We start from the raw sequence: 23,014 nt of genomic DNA on the forward strand, positions 1-23,014 counted from the left end.
GGTTAGGCACTAGGGGGAGATTTAGGGTTAGTCACCAGGGGAAGGTTTGGGGTTATGCAGCGGGGGGGGGGGGGCAGCGAGGTTGGGTTTAGGCTGCGGGGAGGGAGGGTTAGGTTTAGGGGGAGGGTCAGGATACTTACCAACAAGTGCCAGTATCCTAACCCTCTTGGGATACCAGCTTCAGGATTAGGAACGCCGGGATCCTGAGCGCCGACATCCCACACCAACCCCGCTAACTTTAAGCAGGTTAAGTTGCAATAAACTAAAAACTCCATGTTACACTGAGGAAGGTGTATGGATAGGTCTCATCTACAGTGGGAAGGAGGTTAGGGTTCATTTAAATTAGGCTGTGGAAGGTAATTAGGGTCAGGCTGCAAGCGGAACAGGGCATACAGGCTGTTTACCGATGCTCGTAATGTCAATTGCGTATTTTGTGTTTTGGCTAAAATCTCTGTTCGGAATATTATAAAGAGCCTCTACTGTACCTGTATTTGATTTTAATTTCCTCTCAAAGGCTGGGAATTACATCCTTCCCTTCCCACTTCTTTCTCAGCCAACACATGACCATGGACCAGCTTCCTAACCTACTGACATTCACTCGCTGAACAGGGGCCAATGTAATAGGGTGAGCGTTTAGAAAATATGAGAGAGAACTCAATGTAATAAAGTCACAGAACTGGGAAACTCGCATGCTTTTCAGACTCAAAAACCTCTCAAGATTTAAACTCTCATCCAGATGTTTCCTGTTTTGAAAATACAACTCGATCAGTGTATTAGTGAGAGAGTTTTACTGCTAAACTCTCATATTTTCTAAACTCTCACCCTATTACATTTGGCCCCAGGTTACACCGTTCTGTGTTAAAACCGAAACCAAACGGTTCCGTTTGAGACACAGTGTTTGCAGTGGCAGCAGTAACAGCCTCACTTACATATTGATTTTGCAAAGGAAGCACTTAGTTATAGGAGAACCTCCTGAAGCACAAGTTACACAAATATCGATGTGGGACTGCTGGTTTTATGTACTATTGGACACTGTAAAAATGTAAGCATACAGAATAATTTTGTAGAGGTCTGCATTAGGCTGGGTACCCACTGGCTTTTCAACATTGATTGTTCAAGCACCAGCAACATAACATGTCAAATGTACTTGAGGTCAGCAAGATCGTTGCATGATACTGAGGTGGCTTCAATGCATTCGAAATGAAATGAAGACGCAACACTCCTGATCAGAAGTGCCAAACCAAGTGTGTATGATGACATTTGAAACAGTGTGTTCCAATGTCACCCCATTTACATGAGTTGTCTTAGCTTTAGAAGTGGTCACCGGTATGAACACAAGTGTGTGTATTTACAGTGGAAACGGTGTGTTCCAATGTCACCCCTTAGCATGAGTTGTCCTAGTTTGAAAATAAAAATAACAAAAAGCTGGTGAACATACTATATGTATTTTGAGCTTAGTGTATATGCAGCCTTTATAATATAAAAGATTGTTCTTTCTTTTTTTTAACTCAAAAAACTTCAGTAGCAATATTTACTAGTCACTGTTTTCACCAGCATTGTTACAGTTTGTAGAAAAAATCTAAATCATGATTGTGTAAGCCCTGTGCAGTATTTGCAAAGCCATATAACGAACAATAGGTGGTAACCTGCGCACTACATGGTGTATTTTTGGTAATTATCTGACATTTGTGACTTTTGTGCAGTTTGTATATATATATATACATATATATATATATATATGTGTGTGTGTGTGTGTGTATGTGTATATATTTATATATATATATGTGTGTGTGTGTGTATGTATATATATATATATATATATATTATAAAATATGGGCCATTCCGTGTAAAATCAACACACCTCACCAGCTCAGATTTTGTTAAAATTTGTTTTATGGAGAGAATATATGTAATCTAAGAAAAATGCTAATTTTTATTTAAATATATCATGCCGTTTCCAAAATATGGCTATGTAAAGTTTTCAAAAAATCAAAAAAAATGCACAACCAAAATACTTTTAAATCACCAAAGCAGCTCTTCTAATTAAGATAGAGAGGTGGGAGTGGAGTAATTTTACTGTGTTTTTTATGCCCTTTCCTATGATATACAACACAATAGTCTTTGTGAGGAAAAACTTTTTGCAAATTCAAACTGAAATTTTTGATCATGATTATTTCAAAAAGTGCATTGACAAAAAATTCTGGAAATAGTCTATACTAGTGTTAAATGTTTGTCAAAAATTAAAAGTGTGAGGATAATGGGTTCATAGTTAAAAATTATTTTAAAGCAAGGTAGTTCATTCAAAAAAGCCAGGTGTATTACAAGTAGTAAGCATGATACTGTTGTGTTCCCTGAATAGTTACTGAGTGGCTGAAATGATTATTCAAAAATGTTTCAGACTCAATATAGTAACTATTCAGTGACTATAATAGTCCCTGGCTTCTCTAAAGTACATCAAAAATATAAAATCTATTATTACCTATTATTACTTGTAATGCACCCTTCTTTTTTAAATAAATGACTTTTTTGTAAAATTATTTTTAACTATGACCATTATCCACCCACTTTTAAATTTTGAAAAACATTTAACATTAGTATAGCCTATTTCCAGAAATGTTTAGAACTTTTTTGTCAACGCACTTTTTGACATAATTAATGATAAAAAATTTCAGTTTGAATTTGGAAAAAGTTTTGCCTCACAAAGCCTATTGTGTTGTATATCATAAAAAAACACAGTAAAATGACACCACTCCCACCTCTCTAGCTTAATTAGGAGAGCTGATTGTGTGTCCGATTCAATTTGTAAATAAGATTCATTTAAAGGTAAAAAGTTGCATAAAAAGACGCTCTTACCTACCGAGTTGCATGACGCTCACGCGTTATGTTTAACGCGACTTGTAGTGCACAGACGTAATGTACGTGGACACATCTGTAGCATAGGACGAATACTGATGATAAATGAACAAAATGCAATTTGAGAACTGGTCAGAAATGCTGCTTGTACAGTGAATGGTCCACACACGGTTTGGTATGTTTTTGTGAACCTAGCTTTTGATCAGATAACTGTGCCCTCGTTGGCCTTAAAGACTTTGTCCATAGTGTTACACTAAAGACTGTCTGAAGCTGGATACATCCTCACAGGTAGTATATTGCTCTGTGCTGTTAATTTTTTTAAACTAAAACAAGCTATGACTTGTGTGTTGTGTGTTTACAATTATTTCTCAATTGATATTCAAATTAACGGCAGCTTTTATTAATATTGTTCCCTCGACAGTGGGCAAATGCTTTAGTAAAGGATGGAAAATCTCTCTATGAAAATGAGAAGGCAAAAAGGGAAACTTTTGGGAAACTGTTTAGTAAGTATCTGTTATCGTGGTATCTCACAAACTAGAATCTAGTGAGCCCTAAATGTACTATTTAGACTAAGACAATATTCATATGACAATGACATGTTCCTGCTTATTCTTAACTTTTACCAACACCCACAATCTTTAATTCAGATGATATTGTCTTCTTGTGAGACGTCATACAATGGGATGGGCTCTATTAGGGTTGGATGTGTGAATTATGGCAAATGACTACTGCTTTCTGTCTGGTGCATTTATCTACACTATTATTATTATTATTATTATTATTACTACTACTACTATTATAATAGTGCTTGAGGTGGGATATTAAGCAGGCCTATCCCCTACACACCTCTGTACATTACACATATATTTGAACACATAGCATATAACTAAATTCTACATTTATCATTTGTTAAAGCTGCATTGTCACTTCTGTGTTCACATTTATCATGTAATCATGAAGTTTGTCATCAGCTACATATATTATGAGTGTGTGACCACTCCGTGTACTGGAAGATAGGTCCACAAGACTTTGGATGGGCCTGGGTGCTGTGAGTGTGTGGCAACTCTAGTCCACACAGAGGCCCAGGTAGTCCATACCCGCTCCGTACCTCTAAGCACCCCTGCTGGCATACTTAGTGTGATCTTGAGAGATATCCTGTGATATTTTCAAGTTGCCAGCTTCCATTGGCTCTAAATGATCATGTGAGCACCGTGTCACAGCACTTTCTGACTGAGGAAAATAAGTCAGTGTCACAGATAAGGGCATCTTTCACAGTTGTTTTCACACCACTGATGAAAGAGAAATACACACGTGACGTATAACAGCTAAAGTCCAATCGTTTTTTTGTGCTCTGAAATCTTGTAATCATTTCTGTATTCTTAGCAAATAAAAGTAGCAGAATATATAAACATAATTTTTTTTACCTTTTTTATTTTGTGGCTATTATGGTATCTCATTTTATTTGAAGGAGACACATTAAGCATAGGAAAACCTACAATGACGAGGGATCAGTTGGAATACACGGGCTGTGGTCAGGATTCTGACAGTCAGGATGCCGACTGTCACAATACCTACAGCGGCATCCCGACAGTTAGATTCCCGACATATTCCGGTGGTAAGTTTCAGGGTTTGGGGGAGGGTTAGGTTTAGGCTGTGGGATGGGTGGGTTAGGGTTTGGCTGCGGGAGGGGTGGGTTAGGGGAAGTGTTACAACACTTACCAAAATCTGTCGGGTTTTTGACCATCAAGGATGCCTTTGTTGGTATTGTGACCATTGGCATCCTGACCGTCGGGATCCCGTACACAACCGAATGCACTATGCTGTATCTTTGCAAACTTGAAGATGTTTGTACTTTTATGTGCTTGTCCCCTAAAAAAATGGCATCTGTTTGACCTGACCTAACTGTAAAAACTGTATAAAGATGTGTTCTCATACACCTATCACAAAGTCCATGACGCGCTAAACAGTGCTATTTGGTGCAACCTGAGGATAGGTATAGGCGGACATTTTTGTACTATTGCTTTTATTCACTTTGAAATCTATTAAGACAACTAAATTATGTTGTTTAGTTTACTATTTACTAACTTCTAATTCCATTTTTATTCATATAGGGAAATCCTATTTACGCAATCGTCTCTTTAGAGGACTTGACTCTTGGCCTTCATCTTTCTGTGTATGTAGAATTCCTTTTTCAGTCCTTCTTTGATACTTATATGTTATTTATTGTTTTATTAGTCATCACAATAAGTAAACATTTGTAACCAAGTTTCTAAATAATTGCAAATCAATATTGTGATATTTAAATTTATGAACCAAAGGGCTCATGCACATCGGTTTTTGGGGCTGAGTCTTATGGAGCATACACACGGTCAGATTTGTCAGACTTGTCAGATGAACGATTTGAACGATTTTACCAAAGTTTTGAACGATTTGAATGATTTGAACGATTGAACGATTTTTGACTGCATTAAAATGAATGGAATCGTCCAAGTCTGACTGCAAACACATCAGATGTCAGATATCGTTATCTGACAAACGGGAACGCGCATCGTTGATCGTCCATCGTTCAGGTATGTCAGATATGTCAGATTTTCCTTCAGATATGAACGACTGGACGATTTTTAAATCGTTATCGTTTATATCTGAAGGAAAAATCTGACCGTGTGTATGCACCATTAGTTGGGAGCAGAAGTGTCTATTGGCGGTTGCCTGTCTGCGACTTTATGCAAATAACCCTACTTAGTCCATCCCTGTTGTACATCCATGCGTCTGAATGTACAAAGACTGAGATGCCCAATTTCAGTGTCTGTACATGCCATAATAACGCACCATCAAACTCACACCAGCCCAATGGCAGGTGATGGTTCTCTGCTGTGGAGGCAGCCATTGTTAATTTGTGTATAACTGAGACTGGAGCCATATAGAGGAGGACAGTGGTTGAAGGTTTTGTAGGCGAGTGAGAGTAGTTTAATCTTGATTTTATATAGAACAGGGAGCCAGTGAAGCAACTGTAAGAGGTGGGTAGAAGAAATGGAGCAATGAGAGGAAAATAAAGCAGGCAGCAGTGTTGAGTATAGACTGAAAAGGGGTAAAGCGTGAGTTTGCTGGGCCAGTGAGAAGATTACAGTTATCTAGGCATAACATGGTAAGGGTGTCAATGACAATTATAGGAGAAGATGTATCAACATTTTTAAAGAGCACAGATGGAGAAGTTACCTACAGTATAATAACCAATCAGATTTTAGCTATCATTTATATAATGTAACAGATAACTGTTAGCCAGAAGCTGATTGGTCCCTCTGTTTTCTTTAGAAGATGTTATACATCTCCCCCTTTAGGGGCATATTCAATTAACTGAAAATTTGCCAAAAATCTTGCACATCTGAGTTTTTCCCTCAGGTGCTAGATTTTTTAGATTTTTTCCTAAAATTGGTTGTTTTTAGGAAAAATTGTTGAGACTTGCTTCGGGACCCCTTGGATACCCCCCTTCCCCCACATGTCTAATTAAACATTTGGAAGTTTACAGTTAGCTTAATTAGTCCATAATAACTTACCTTCTGGCAGCGCTATCCTCCTCCTCTGCTTCCCCGACGTGCTGGAAGCCTTCCTCCGTCTTCCCAGTATCTGCTGGTGTCTGTGTGTGTGGTTTGCTGCGTGTGTGGTGTGTTTGACCCCTACTCTGTGAGAGATACTGTCAGTCAGTGTGTGTGTGTGTGTCAGTCAGTAGGCAGTGAGATAAATACGACAGCTGGCTATTGGAGCATCCAGAACACATCGGTGAGTGCCCGGTGTTCCATGGTTGCATAATTTTTTTCTTTATGAACACCGCAGGTATCAGGAGCGCGCATACCTGCGGTAATTCAAAATTGGTCACGAGTTGGGCAAATCCCTCACCCAGTTGAATGTCCATTACTGTCTTACAGGCTGGGCAAGTGCATTATTTTGGAAATATTATGTAGGTGGAAGCAGCATGATTGAGAAAGGGACTGAGGCCCTCATTCAGAGGCGGTCGGAGGATGCAAGCGGTCGCTCAGAAACTGGGCGGCCGCTTGCATCCTGACTGGCCGCCTCTGTTTCGGTCGTTAGGCTGTGGGTTTAAACCCACAGCTCTAACGACCGCTAGGGTAGGGTCTCACTTGTCGTAAGCCCCGGAGAGCTTCTGGCTCTGTCAGAGCCGGAAGCTCTCCACTGACATCACTAGTGATGTCAGTGGGGCCTCCCCCAAACGGCAGGCGTTCCCATGGGAACGCCTCCGTTTGGGCTGCCATCCCCCGGCCCGCCTTCCAAACGGGGCGAGCTGTCACTCAACATCGACAGCTCGCCCCCTTTGGAAAGAGACCCGCTACGACCGGCGCTGTCGGTCGTAGCGGGTCTCACGCATGCGCACGAAGGAGCCGGCTCCCTCGTGCGCATGCGCACTGGACAAACATCGAGGCGGCCGTGCGGTCGTAGACCGTATGGCCCCCCTCTGAATGAAGCCCTGAATGTGGGGAGAGAATAATAAGAGAACAAAATGAGAGTGACAACCTGACAGTGGACTTGGGGAGTAGAGGAAAGGGAGTGGGTGGGATAAGTGCTGGCCTTGGTGGGTAGAAAGACAATGGCTTCAGTTTTACAGCTGTTTAATTCAAGGAAGTGTTGGATCATCCCTGAGGTGGCCAGCAAGCAGCAAGTGAATTGAGACCATATGGAAGGAGACAGCTCAGTGAAAGAGAGATAAATTTGGGTGTCATTGCGGTACACGTGATTATGGAGACTGAAGGAGCTGATAAGATCATTGAGGGAAATGGTGTAGAGGGAGAAATTATTTATATTATGTAAAAGCTTCTGAATGCTGCAGCCAATGCTGAAATTAATGCAAAGCAAATGAGTGTAACAAAGTGTGTGTGTCAAGAGAAAATTGGCATATTAAAAATCCCAGACTTGCCAATTCATACCCTTTTCCGGTCTTGGTCGGGGTATCGAGATCTTTCAACATGTTGAATATTCCTGATCTCACAGCCTCAATCCATCGCAGATGTATGGGGGGCATTACTGTCATGCACCAATTTGAAAAGCTTTTTACAGCAGGACAGAATCTATCTGCATGCTTAGGACAAAACCACACAGAGGTTACTTGCTTTTGCAGGTATTTTATTGCTTTTAGAAATGTGTCTTAGACATACTAAAATATGTTAAAGTGGTGATTACAGGGTTTGAGTTGAAGTGGCAAAATGAAGCTCTTAAACTAGTTTGGAATGGTAAAATACCTGAACAGACTGTATACAACACATTTGCTTATAACATTGTTGATATTAACTCATTAATGTCTTATTCCCTGACATTTTAATATGAGTGTTCTTCTGTGGAGAACTAGAGAGTAGACGTTCACCATTACCCTGTGATTGCAGTGCGTCAAAATTCAAAACCATGACACCTCTGATTATAACACATGAAAAGAAGAAAAAGCCCTAAGCACTAAATTGTAAGCACTTAACAGAAGGCACAAACAGGATTATACACCCCTGGAGAGCACTGTTAGTGACAACCTGCTTCAGGAGTCATAATGTGTTGAGTCAGACAGTGCAGATGTATCCTTTCCTGACTGTCAGGTGCTGGTAGTGTGTTATATTTGCATTGTGCTAAGGGGAGCAACAATTTTAATAAGTATACTGTTCTTGCTCATGTCAATAATGTATTATTGCATTAATGTCCATTAGCCTAACTAAGAAAGTATAACTAGTAGACTTGTAAGATTGTTTTATTTCATATTTGTTTTCACCAGCTATAGATGTTAGGGCCTGATCCAGAGATGTACGCTAACCCGATGGTTAGCGTACATCTCCGATGTTTAAAGGACTGCACATGCGAGCCCGCTCGCAGTGTGTCCCAGCCACAGCCTGATTGACAGGCTGCGGCATTTGGGAGGCGGAGCGGGGGCGTTCCCTGGCAGTGTTACCGGAAATGGCGGCACGTCACCCCCGAATTCCAGGAGTGACGAGGCCAGGTCCTTCGTGGGTGCACGCAGACTTCCTGGCCTTGCAAGCTGCCAGGACCGGGTCAGGCTGCAGGAAGCTTTAGCTCCCTCAGCCTGGCCAATGGAACATCGACAACAATCGCGACCAATGGTCACGATTGTTTCGATGGTGACCCCAGGCTGCGACCAAGTAAATGCAGTAAATGCACCTCCTTCTGCATTTGCATTTGAAATGGACAGAATTGGATCTGAATCAGGCCCTTTGTCCTTTACTTGAAGTAACACTATATGAGAAAGCTATTTATAACATTCATAATGTACATTTATACATGTGAAAGGTTGCAAATCTAATTAACATTGTGCCAAGTACATTCATATTAGTGCACAGGACAAAGGTATTTACCTTTATCCACCAGTCAAAAGTTTGTAATCAACTTGTGTGCCGTACTAGAAAAAGTGAGAGTACCTGGTAGATGCGCATTAGAGCACCTTTTCCTGTGCACCAATTATCATATATGCACCTACTCTCACCCTTCCTTATTTTGAATTTGGTATTTGTCCTATCTGTTGGAAACAGTATCCTACCTTACCTATTCAAGTAATGTGATCAGTGGCTGTATACCGACATACCACGTGTGTGTCACCAGAAAATAATTTGATTTAAATTAAGGAACCCATACATTTGGGACTGATTGCCATAGTTCCCCAATTCCCTGACTACTTGGTCAGGGAAATCCAACATGCTGGAGTTCCCTGATTTGCCGAACCCAACCAAACAATTATCGGGATTGGCGAGTTGGGGATTTTTCACATGCAGAATTTCCCCAATTCCCAGACGGACGCCAATCATCATTGCTCTCTGATTATGGTTATGAATGCCGATCAGCATTGAGGAATTTGCTGCACTGTTGTATGGCCCACATTATTCACCATTTTTTATTTCACTTTTAGAGATTTCTTCCCTCCCCCACACACACTATTAACAAAATTGTATTGCCATTTAGACTCGAAAGCCAAGGAGGTTCGATAGTGAGCTACCTGATATCTCTGTAATCGACCTGCAGTTTCTGCAGTCTCTTTGTCCTCCAGAAGTTCAACTTTTCCTCAGGTAATTGACCTTAATTTTTTTTTATTTTCCTGACATGTTTATGAAAGTGTTTTCTCAAAACCGTAAATAACTATTTACATATTTACCATCGTAACAGTGCTTTATTGGGCTTGCGAAGAGACATACACATAAAGATGTGTCTATTTGCTGTTTTAAGTCAAGAAATTATTGTACACTGGATATATACATTCCCAGATATGTTGTTCTTAATTTATGTCCATGTTTTCACAGTTTCTCACACTGACTCGTGCTCATTCTCTGCTCCCTATCCTTTTGCTACCTTCCTTTCCTTATAATATTTTTTAATTTTACAAGTTATTTTTATTGAAACACTGCACATATTCACAATCAAAAGCTTCAAAAACAACAGTACATTGAGTATGATAACATTTGGTATGTAATACAAATATATAGTATTGCCAATGTATTCATAAAATATTGAGATCACATTCACCAAATAACTGCATCATTCTATCAAATGCTTCGTAATTATAATTTTCGTAAACGTACAATGTGCTTTTTAACTGTAATACAATACAATTCTACAGATAGGATATTGAAAATTTCAAATATTAACAAATATAATCAATATCAAGTATTAACTAAAAAGAAAGAAAAGAAAAATAAATAAAATCTTTCTTCCACGCGCCCCCCCCCCCCGCACCCAGAAGAAACAAGGCTCCTTCCACATTCAATATGTTTCCTTGTAATATTTTAAGCCCATTTCAATAACATTCCCCATGGGATGGCACCTTCAGTCAATATTTCCATTTAATGTAGTGCTCTTTTTTTTATACTTCTTTCCGCCTCCAAATTCCCACTTGTGCCTGTGTTCTCTTCCCTTTCTGACCTTAACAAGTTAACTGCTGTTAGAGCATGCCTCAGGAAGCTTAAGAGGAATTAAGCGTTTTACAATGAAATCTCTAATTGCGTACTTCATGTATCTTTTTGAAATACAGTCCATTTTTCATGTTCTTATTGTCATTTTATATTGCTTCAATTGTGAGTCATAGGAGCAAGCAGGTGGTGATCTGGATGAAAATAAATCTTATTAAATTAAGGTTGCATTCAAAAGCAGCACATATGATGTCTGACATTTGAAATATAGTGCAAAACAAGTTGAATCCCATATCACTGTGAGGGTGGGGGTGGAAGAGATTTATTGTTTGAATGATTGTACATCCCTATTTCAACTCTAATAGTTTCATCAAGCCGAGTCTCTCAGGGATTATTTCAGTTGTCCATTCATTATAAAGCAGAATAGGTGCATTTAATCATAGAATTTGTCAACATTTTAATGCATTTTCCCACTAACAAGCATTTGTATTTAATAGGGAAATAAATGATGATAAATTATAGATAAATGTTTAAACAATTTGTTTTTTTTAATTGCTGATGTGTTGCACATTTTTTTTCAAGAATAAAGTGTAAATTACTTTCTTGGAAGAATGTCAGTTTTTAACAATATTTTATATATATGTTTTTGGTACATTAAAAATTGTAATATTTTTACACTTAGCTGCCAAACTACCCAATTGTCTTTGTTGATGATCCATCCAACATAACTTGATGATAAAATGATTTTTATACTTTGTTCTACTCGTGATACAAAGTTTATTTTTTTCTATTTTATTTTTTATCCTTTTTTATGACTGCATACCTCAGGGTGTGACTTTTTGAGATTAATTTACAGATTTGTGTCAGATATTAATGTAGAAAAAAAATAACTGCTCAGTTTTCTAAGTTTAAAGGGAGCTTTAACCATTGTTTGTTTTTTTTTTTTTAATTGCTTTGTTTTATTATGACACTTAACCTAACTTTTTTTTTTAGAACATAAACATTTGTTTTTATTATTGCAAGGAATCATTTTAGTATCTGAACTGATTTTTTTTTTTTTTACTGGATGCACTTTTTATGATTGACTACCATTAAAATGATTGCATACCTTTCAATAGAGGGTGTCCTATATAAACATTACAACACCTCAATCAATTAACAATGCATGTACAGGCTGAAAAAAAATATATGTATTTATTTTAAAGTCCACAACAAAGCTACGCTTTGCTAAATTACATTTTGTTTTTATTGTTGTAAGTATCTGTCTTCTTTCCACTCACAGGGTTCCTTTACTTTGTGATTTTGAGCCTCTACACCAGCATGTACGCGCTCTTCACAACTTGGTAAAAGCTGCACAAAGTTTGGATGAAATGTCACAGACTATTACAGATCTGTTAAACGAACAAAAGGTGTAGTACTGTATTTATAATCAACTTTGTTAGATCACTGAATGAAAGTAATAATCCAAAACAATATAATGTCTGCTTTAAAATCTTTATCAGTTTTCTAATCTAGTTAGCAGTGTTAATTTTAACAAAATTGTATTCTGTTCAAAGACAAAATAAAGAGTATGAAAGATAAATCTAGTGAATATGGTTTTAAATTACAATCAATATATATTAAGATGCATACAGATGTGTCCTCGCTTCAGTCGCGCCAAACAGCCCTTCTTAGTGCGCCAAGTCCTGTGAGACTATGCTACCACCGGACATATTATTTGCACCTTTTTTGCCAAAAATGTGTCTGTCACAATGCGATGTGACTGGGACGCACCAGGAGACTATAATGATTAATTTGATATGTGGCGCTTGTATATCTGTCTACGACTGAGTCGTGGAAACATAGAATTTGACGGCAGATAAGAAACACTTGGCCCATCTAGTCTGCCCCATTTTTAAACATATTGTTACCTCAACCCTTATTTCTACTTCAGGGTCCATAGGGTATCCACAGGATACCTTGGGGTATAGGTGTGACGTCAGTCGCAGGGCACCAAAGAGTTAAGCTTTCAGCCTCCCAGGATGCACTAGGTCCCCCTCCTATACCCCGCCCCCGGGCCAAGGCACCTCAGTTTAGTTTGGTGCCCGGCCGGAGTCGGGTGCACCTGTTGGAGTGGGGGCTAGAAGAGCCCCTGAAGCTTTTTCTTCATGCAGCTGTGGCTGCACATCTGGATGAACAGCATGGACAGTCAGTCCTGACGTCCATGCTGTCTTCCCTACACCCCGCCGGTACCAGAACGCCGGTACTGATCCGGGGATGCTGGTGGGCGTCTGGGGTCACAGCTAGAGGTGACCCCAGATGCTCCGGACCATGGCCGGATTCAAGGGGGACAGAGGTAAGCAGCGGGGTCCCGCGGTGGGTCCCCGCTGATCACATGGTCCTAAGTCCCCAGGCAGGGGGCTCCCTGGGGACTGGCTGCAGCGTGGAGCCAGGCGACCAACCTGCGCTTCCACTACCCCCTGGGACAGCGGACCGCAGCAGAGCGGTAGCGCTGCGGCGTCCCAGGGGTTAAATGCATGCCAGGGGAGCGCGCCTTCCCTGTCTCACAGCCGGCGCCTCCCCCGCTGCACACAGCCCTCTCTGCACTGTGCTGACTGGTCCTGTGTCAGCGCTCCTCCCCCAGGCCAGCTTCTCTCTGCTCCTCGGCGGCCATCTTCTCTGCAACGCATGGTGAACGCTGCTGGAAGTCTGGAAGGAAGCATCGTGGTCTGGGTCCCCCCGCATACCTCTCCTCCGCTGTGGCTCAGGTCTGTGTATGCAGCGCTGTGTCCTACCAGGCCCTGTGTCTGTGTAGTTGAGTGATCAGCGCTGTTAGTGCAGGAATTGTTATTTCTCTGCATTGTATGTGACTGTGCTAGCGCTGCCTGTAACTTTTCTTCTCTAAACTGTCAGCTTTATTACTGTCCCTGTTCTTTCTGCTAAAGCCCTTGCGGTGCGGTGCTGCAGGGTGGTCTCTCGCCTATTTAATACTTAATTGGTGAGAGAGGTCACATACGTGGTGCCATCATGTCTGAAAGTGATTTTCCCCTCCGGCTACAGTGTACCACGTGCAAAGTACCGTTAGCGGAGGGGGAGGGTAGCGCGGAGGGCCTTTGCCGGCAGTGTTTGTCCATGGCGCGGCCTATTACGGTTACAGCACCGGTACAGGAGCCGCCCTGGGCTTGTTTCGCTCAGGCGTTAACAGCTTTAGTGGGCCAGTTAGCTCCACAGCCCGCGTTTACTCCGATGGGTTTGTCCCAGCAGTCTGTGGTGTCGTCACCCATGCAGGGGTTCCCACGACAATTGGTGGTACCCCACAGTCTCCCTATTTCCCCGCTCCCGGGTTCTCAGGAGCCAGCGTGGGTTAACTCCCTGACGAGTTCTGTACAGCACTTGTCGGATGTGTTGCAAGGGGAGTCTGTGATGCGGCCTCATAAAAGGCCGGTGGCGTCTCTGTCCGCTCCTTATGAGGATGACGAAGGGACGTCTGATGATGGGGAGATTCTGGATCCTTACGATCAGGAACCTTTCCATACTAAGGACGCTGATGCTAAGTCCAAAGTATATATATTCCTGGACTTATTCGGGCGGTCCGCACAGCCTTGGTGATTGAGGACGAAGTTCCCCCAGCGGCTAAATCTAAGTATGCCTTTTTCAAAGATGTGAAGGGCGATGCCAACCTGGCAAAAGATACCAGCCGCAGAGACGCCTGGCGGTGGCTTATCCGTTCGCGGATAATTATTTTGCTAAGTGTGAATCCCCTCCACAGGTGGATTCTCACGTGACCCGTCTTGTCCGTAGTGCCACATTGCCGATGCCATCCATGTCCTCCCTTAAGGATGCTACGGACCGCAAGGTAGAAATCTGCCTGAAGTCCGCTTATTCCCTTGCAGGGGGGGCAGCACGGCCGGCTATGGCCATTTGCTGGGTTGCCAGAGCGATGGAGCGCTGGGCGGATTCATTAGAGGCTTCTTTTGAATCCGACTGTCCGGCCGAACAGGCGGAGTTGATTGGCAATCTCCGTGATTCGGCCACCTACATCAACGAGGCGGCTCTAGACATTAGTACTCTGGTGTCTAGAATTTCTTCAGCAGCGGTAGCTGCTCGTCGCACCTTGTGGCTGCGATCCTGGAAGGCGGACGCAGATCCAAGAAAGGTCTGGAAGCGTTGCCGTTTACCGGAGAAGTTCTCTTCGGTCCGGATCTGGATAAGATTGTGGCCACGCTGGCGGCAGCCAAATCTGCTTGTCTCCCGTCGGCCGCTGCTCCTTCTGGTTCTGGACCATCGTCCTTTCGGTCATCTAGGGCCCAGGGCAGGCCCAAACCACAGTCGTTTCCTCGACAGGCTGGCCCTAAGAAATCGGTCAAGCCCCGGAAACAGGCATGGAGTACCAGACGTCCGGCCCCCAAGCCAGATGACAAGCCTGCGGCCTGACGGTCCGGGTCTCCCCTTGGGGGATCCCAGGGTGGGAGGCCGCCTGCTGCAGTTCTCCCGGTGTTGGTCGTTCACTACGACAGACACTTGGGTTCTGGAGGTGGTCTCTCACGGGTACGCCCTCTCCTTCCGGCACAGACCCCCGGCTCGATTCTTCACCACGGGTCTACCATCAGACCGGAACAAGGCTACGGAGCTGCGGAAGGTATTGCACACTATGCTCCAGGCTGGAGTTATAGTGCCTGTTCCATTCTCCCAGAGGGGCCAGGGTTTCTATTCAAATCTATTTTTGGTACAGAAACCCAATGGGTCATATCGTCCGATTCTCAACCTCAAAGCACTCAACAAGTCTTTGCGGGTCCCGAAGTTTCGGATGGAGACCTTACGGTCCATCATTCTGGTGCTGGAACCTGGGGACTACATGGTGTCATTGGACATACAGGACGCTTACCTGCATGTCCCTATTCTTTTGCGCCATCAACAGTTCCTCAGGTTTGCAATCCGCAGCGACCACTTCCAGTTTCGGGCGTTACATTTTGGCCTGGCAACAGCACCACGTGTTTTCACCAAGGTGATGGCGGTCATGGCGGCTTCTCTGCGGCTGCAAGGAGTCCGCATGTTGCCGTACTTGGACAACCTGTTATTGGTGGCAGGATCTCCAGAGCTCCTGTTACACCACTTGGACTTGACCATTGCACTGCTGCAACGGCACGGCTGGCTAATCAACTGGCAGAAGTCCACTCTAATCCCGTCTCGGAGGATTCTGCATCTTGGAGCCTTATTGGACTCGGGACAGCAAAGGATCTTCGTGACGGAGGACAAGATCTCTGCTTTACAGTCAAGGGTGCGCAGTTGTCTGCACAGCCGCCGGGTGTCCTTACACTCGGCGATGAGGTTACTGGGCTCCATGGTGTCGGTGTTCGACATGGTGGAATACGCCCAGTTTCACTCCAGACCTCTGCAGCACCTGATCCTGTCCAAGTGGAACGGGCTGCCTCAGTCTCTGAAGTTCCAGACGATTGTGCTCACCCCGGAGGTTCGCCTGTCCCTTGCGTGGTGGTTAAAGACGACCCACCTCAACAAGGGACGTCCGTTCTGGGTTCCAAATTGGGTCCTGTTGACAACGGACGCCAGTCTTCGGGGCTGGGGAGCAGTTTCGGGTCCACACTTGTTCCAGGGCAGGTGGACACCGACAGAAGCGGAGCTTCCAATAAATATCTTGGAACTCCGTGCGGTCTTCAATGCTCTCCTGCAGGCACAGCGGTTTCTCCAGGGTCACCCGGTGCAGGTCCAGTCGGACAATGCTACCACCGTGGCCTACATAAACAGGCAAGGAGGAACTCGCAGTCGGGCGGCTCTCGTAGAGGTCTCTCGGATCCTGGTTTGGGCGGAGCGCAATCTTCCGGCCATATCAGCGGTCTTCATCCCGGGAGTGCTAAATTGGGAGGCGGACTTTCTAAGTCGCCAGGACGTTCATCCAGGGGAATGGTCCCTGCACCCGGACGTTTTTCAACTACTGGTGGACAGGTGGGGTCTTCCAGAAATCGACCTCATGGCGTCCCGGCACAACAACAAGTTGCCGGTGTACGGGTCTCGCACAAGAGACGAAGGGGCGTCTCTGGTGGATGCTCTGTCCGTCCGGTGGACGTTCAGGTTCGCATACCTGTTCCCTCCGGTCTCCCTTCTTCCACGGGTAATCCGGAAATTCAAACAGGAAGGAGGGACGCTCCTGTTGATAGCTCCCACGTGGCCCAGACGGCACTGGTTCTCAGACCTTCAGGGTCTGTCCGTGGACAGTCCTCTGCGGTTGCCGCTACGACCGGACCTTCTGTCTCAGGGTCCTTGTCTTCACCCGGACCTGACTCGGCTGTCTTTGGCGGCGTGGCTGTTGAGACGGCCATGCTGAGGTCCTGGGGGTTTTTCCAGCTCTGTGGTGCGTACCATGTTACGAGCTCGGAAACCGTCTTCCGCGAGGATATACCATCGCGTGTGGCATACGTTCTTCCAGTGGTGTCGACCGAGAGGTTATGCACCGCGGGAGTTTCGTCTGTCTCGGATTCTCGCCTTCCTGCAAGCGGGACTAGATCATGGGCTTCGCCTTGGTTTCGGCCCTATCTGTCTGGTTTCACCGTAGGATTGCTACAATCCCGGATGTGCGCACCTTTATGCAAGGTGTTCTCCGTACTCAGCCGCCCTTTGTTCCACCTGTGGCGCCTTGGGATTTGGCTGTGGTCCTGAGGGCTCTCCAAGGACCGCCGTTTGAACCACTGGGCTCAGTGGATATTAAATGGCTAACAGCTAAGACTGTTTTCCTTCTGGCCGTTGCTTCAGCCAGACGTGTTTCTGAGTTAGGGGCTCTTTCTTGTAGACCCCCTTTCTTGGTTTTTCATGGGAACAGGGCAGTGCTCCGCACTCGGCCCGAGTTTCTTCCCAAAGTTGTTTCCCAGTTTCATGTTAACGAGGAAATAGTTGTTCCGGCCTTTAACTCACCGGGTCTTTCCGTGGGTGAGGCCTCTTTGGATGTTGTGCGGGCCTTAAGGACTTATGTTGACCGCACTTCTTTGTTTAGGAAGTCGGACGCTTTGTTGTCCTCTATGGCTTCTGTAAAAAGGGTTGGCCTGCTTCAAAGCAAACTTTGGCAGCCTGGATCCGTATGGCTATTTCTGAAGCTTATCTTCATGAAGGCCTACCGGTCCCTCCTTCTCTGAAGGCTCATTCCACTAGGTCTGTGGGTCCTTCGTAGGCAGCTCGACGTGGTGCCTCGGCAGTTCAGATCTGCAAGGCTGCTACGTGGTCTTCTGTCCATACCTTCGTGAGGTATTACAGGTTTGACACCTTCGCCTCTCAGGATGCTTCCTTCGGGCGGCGGATTCTCCTTTCTGCACAGGAGCGTCCCCACCCTTAAAGGATACTGCTTTGGGACATCCCCAAGGTATCCTGTGGATACCCTATGGACCCTGAAGTAGAAAATATGAGATATGGTAAGAACTTACCCTTGTTATCTCTATTTCTACGAAGTCCATAGGGTTCCACAGGACTCCCGCCCTGTCGCACCTGTGCTGCAGATGGGCTTTGCTCTGGTCACCGGTTTTCCGTCTCCCTCTGGTGAGAATGTGATTCTTGTATGTGTCCAGATCTTTGTTCTCTCTCTTCCTTCTCCTCCTCCGGCCTATGGCTTGGTAACTAACTGAGGTGCCTTGGCCCGGGGGCGGGGTATAGGAGGGGGACCTAGTGCATCCTGGGAGGCTGAAAGCTTAACTCTTTGGTGCCCTGCGACTGACGTCACACCTATACCCCAAGATATCCTGTGGAACCCTATGGACTTCGTAGAAATAGAGATAACAAGGGTAAGTTCTTACCATATCTCATATTTTATCCTTCCTTCTTCTGAAGGATATCCTTATGTCTATCCCATGCATGTTTAAATTGCTCTAGTGTCTTAGCCTCTACCACCTCTGATGGGAGACTATTCCACTTATCCACTACCCTTTCTGTGAAGTAATTTTTCCTCGATTTTCCCCTGAACCTACCACCCTCCAGTTTCAGAACATGTCCTCTTGTTATAATACTTCACTTTCTTTGAAGAATGTTTCCTTCCTTTACCTTGTTAAAACCCTTTATATATTTGAACATTTCTATCATGTCCCCCCTTTCCCTTCACTGCTACAAACTATACATATTACGGTCTTTTAGTCTTTCCTGGTACTTTTTGTGGTGTAGACCTTGCACCATTTTAGTTGCCCTTTTTTGTACAGTCTCTAATGTATTAATATCTTTCTGGAGATATGGCCTCCAGAACTGAACACAGTAATCGAGATGAGGACGTACCAATGATCTATACAGTGGTATTATCACTTCTTTCTTGCTGCTACTGATCCTCTCCCTATGCAACCAAGCATATGACTTGCCTTCCTCGTGGCTTTGTTACAATGTTTGCTTGCCTTTAAGTCACCTGAAATAGTGACTCCTAGATCCCTTTTCTCTTCAGCAGTTTCCAGTATAGTGCCATTAATACTATATTTAGCCTTTGGATTTTTCAGACCCAAGTGCATGATCTTGCATTTTTTGGCATTAAACTGTAGTTGCCACATTCTTGACCATCCCTCTAGTCTACCAAGATCATCAATCATTTGTTTTACCCCTCCTGTTGCATACCTTTGTGTCATCTGCAAAAAGGCATAGTTTCCCTTCAATACCATTTGCAATGTCACAAATAAAGATATTAAAAAGCACTGGTCCAAGTACAGATCCCTGGGGTACTCCAGTGGTAACATTTCCCTCTTGAAACTGCACTCCATTAACTACAACTCTCTGTTTCCTATCCTGCAGCCATGATCTTATCCATTCAACTATCTTTGTATCCAATCCCATGCTTTCCAGTTTATTTAACAGTCTGTGATGTGGAACAGTGTCAAAAGCCTTACTAAAGTGTAGATAAGCTATATCTATTGCCTCCCCTTTATCTAATCCTTAGTCACCCAGTCAAAAAAGTCAATAAGATTTGTTTGACATGATCTCCCCCCAGTAAACCCATGCTGTTTGGGATCCATGCAAATTGCTGGATCAGTCTCTGAACCAGCATACGAAGTGGACACTGCTTTTATCCACGCCAAGTAATGTTTAAAGGCTCAGTCGCACACAGATATGCAATTGTCACTTATCAAATTAATTGGCACAGTTTGCTGGTCCATACTAGTCACATTGCATTGCGACTTAGATGCATTTTTTTCCAAAAAAAAAAAAAAGACGCCCAACTCTAACAGAGCTGCATGGGACCTGGCGGCTAACTCACACCAAGCATGTTGCGCTGCGTGGCATATTGAGGATATTTGATATGATTGTGTTTATTATTTTCAGATTTCGAATGGTCAGCTCTCACCACAATCTGTTACTACACCAAGGATAGAGAGTGTAACTGAAGCTACAACTACTACCTCATCCAAATCTCCTCCATCACTCAGTCTTCAGGGTCCCATTTGTCCTTCTGTCATCATTCCAGGACCTTTAGAAGAACTCTCTCCAGACAGCATCGATGCTCATACATTTGATTTTGAAACAATTCCCCATCCAAATATTGAACAGTCTCTTAAACAGGGTTCTTTGGACTTGGATTCATTAGCAGATAGTCCAGAATGTGATTTTATGTCTGCAGTCAACGAGTTTGTTATAGAGGAAAATCCTGTTTCGCCCAACATAAGTGATACACAGAGTCCAGAAATGATGGTGGAATCTCTATATTCTTCTGTTATAAATGCAATTGACAACAGGCGTATGCAAGACACAAAAGGAAAATCAAAAGACGACACTGTTGAAAATATCTGTTTAAAAGCTTGTATGGAGAAGTGTAAAATTGTTGCACAAGAATCACAAACCAATTTGAGGAATTTCAAAGACGAACTTTGCCATTTGAGAATACTTGTACAAAGGGAACAGAGTCAGTTTGCTAGTGCTATTAAATCTGTTTCTGCCGATATTCTAAATTTAGTTGAACGTGCCAATTGTTCTCTTGAAACCAGATTAAAAGAGAAATATTTAGAAGAATTTCAAGTTTTAGAAATATCCTATGAGAAACGACTGCAGTTATCAAAGGAAGATATTGAAATGAATGCGGAAATGATTAACCAGTTGAAAGTTGACATTATGCGGTTAAACAATGATTTACAGACTAAAGATAATGAATTTACCGCAATCACAAGGGAAAAGGAAACACTTATTTGTTTGCAAAATGAACGGGATCAGAAAATGATCTGTCTTGAAAGCGCCATGAGGGAACAATCAGGTGAAATTCAGAAGCTGAAACGGTCAAGGGAAGCAGCGCTAGAGGATTTTAAGAAACGACATGCTGAAAATGAAGAAAAACTCAGACTTCTTAAGGAGGAATTTCAGTTTTTAGAGCAAACACACTTAAAAGAATTAGAAGACAATTTAAAGCTCAGGCATGCACAAGAGCTAGAAAATGTGTCGACTGAACATAAATGTTGTACAGACAAACTGAAAATGGATAGTAAACTCAAAATCGACCAATTGCAAGAATCATCTGCAGCAGCAGCTCACGAGAAGGATTCTCAGTTGCAAGAATTAAATCTTCGCGTTTCCAATCTCTCTGATATTAGATGTAAATTGGAAGTTGAGTTGGCGCTAAAAGAAGGAGAAATAGAGGAAATGAAGTTAATTTTGGAGGAAAGTAGAGCACAGCAGCTGGATGATTTACAAACCCAAGTTGACAAGAAAACGGAAACCCTGAAGAAAGAGATTGTTAGTCTGAATAATCTGTTAATAGTTCAGAAAGATGAAAACGAGCATGGACTAGCTGAGCTAAAAACTCTATTGTCAACTGAGAAAGATCAATGTATTTCAGAGCTTTTAAATAGGCACAAAGCGGAAACGAATTCTTTGCAGCAGGACATTAGCACTTTAACCACTGCCCATCATCACGCACTGGAAACTGAGAGTAGACTACAGGAAGAAATAAGTGTCCTACAGAATAAACTAGAAGACAGTTTGAAAGCACTTGAAAAACAATCCGAGCAACATGAGAAGTCTCTAAAGGAACAGAAAGAAATGTATGAATTGTCTATTCGGAAACTTGAAGAGCGAGAACAAATTTCGTTAGCACAGAAGCCTGAAAAAGAAGCACTCTTACAGAATTTTGAGGAAGAGGAATGTGAAAAAGAGGACTCTACATGCCTCGCCGTTACAGACCTCGCAATGCACAGGCAGATTGTTGAAAAAGAACTGTTGGAAAAAATCCAGCTCCTTGAACAGCAATTAAATAAGAGGTAGGATGAGATATTCATACCATTTACAAATATGATGAAATAATAAATTCATTTCCAATATGTAGATATTACTAAAAGGTTCATAATAGCAAATTTAAATCATCTTTATCTAATTTGATATTTGTGCAGTACATATAAAACTTTTATTTCAATCCATTTTGGCCCTAAATGTTTAGCGTGTCTCGGTCAGATCTTTGATGAATTGTCTACTTGAGGAACAAAGCTGTGGAATTTTGCCTTAAAATGTTATTTAATTGGTACCAAAAGAGAATTTTATAAATGATGTGCGGCTATACCATGTTGCTGTTGTTTGGCTAAATTATGTATTCTTCTAATACTTTCTTAAGCTGTGCCAGATTTTAGTAGAGACTTGTAGACACTTGACAAGTAACAGGTTTTAAACTCAATTATCACCAGATTGAAAAATTAAAGAAATGTGAGATATTTACCGCTTTTCTGTACATATTATTTTATGTTAATCTTATAAACTAGAGATGAGCGATTTGGTTTTGACTCAGTTCTTTTTTTGCCAAATTTGGGCAAGTTCAGATTTATTTTATTGGCTATCCAAAACACCTGAGAGCTGGATAACATGGGGTTTTTTTTGTATCCGAACATATCTGAGTAAAACTGATCCGCTGATCTCTACTATAATCACAGTTTTGTTCTTTCCTTGTACTCTATTTTTTACATGACATCTCTTCTAACCAAGGCCTCCTTTATATTTTCATTAATTTTCTAACCTTTTTTATCCACTATTAAACATGGTACAGATATGTCCTCATAAACCTAGACTCAATACGCCAAGCGGAGCAGTTCCCATTGTGACTCTGCAATCGCCAAATGTCTTTCACGTTTTTTTTTGCAACTTTTTTTTCCCCAAAAATGCATTTTAGTCGCGATGCTATCCGACTAAGGGCCGTATTCAATTAGTGGCGATTACGGACGCTATTTTCACCATCTGCAAAAACATTTGTCTTTTGCCAAAAACGGCAAACAGGCGAAAATGGACCAGGAGAAAAAAAATGCAAAATCCCTATTTTTGGATAGAAATCTGGGGATTTCTTT

The 23,014-nt window shown here is 42.8% G+C and overlaps 1 protein-coding gene across 1 annotated transcript in view; it reads left to right on the forward strand.

The window, feature by feature from the left end:
* RB1CC1 (RB1 inducible coiled-coil 1) overlaps positions 1-23,014 on the forward strand; it is a 132,548-nt gene that overhangs the window by 62,376 nt on the left and 47,158 nt on the right. The window contains exons 10-14 of the mRNA XM_088469541.1: positions 3,275-3,356; positions 4,965-5,026; positions 9,814-9,917; positions 12,037-12,163; positions 20,025-21,946. Of these exons, the coding sequence (XP_088325667.1) occupies positions 3,275-3,356; positions 4,965-5,026; positions 9,814-9,917; positions 12,037-12,163; positions 20,025-21,946 (2,297 nt within the window). The remainder of the gene's footprint in view (positions 1-3,274; positions 3,357-4,964; positions 5,027-9,813; positions 9,918-12,036; positions 12,164-20,024; positions 21,947-23,014) is intronic.

The sequence above is a fragment of the Taudactylus pleione genome, unplaced genomic scaffold (assembly GCF_031769625.1).
Source record: "Taudactylus pleione unplaced genomic scaffold, aTauple2 ptg000093l, whole genome shotgun sequence".
NCBI lineage: Eukaryota > Metazoa > Chordata > Amphibia > Anura > Myobatrachidae > Taudactylus > Taudactylus pleione.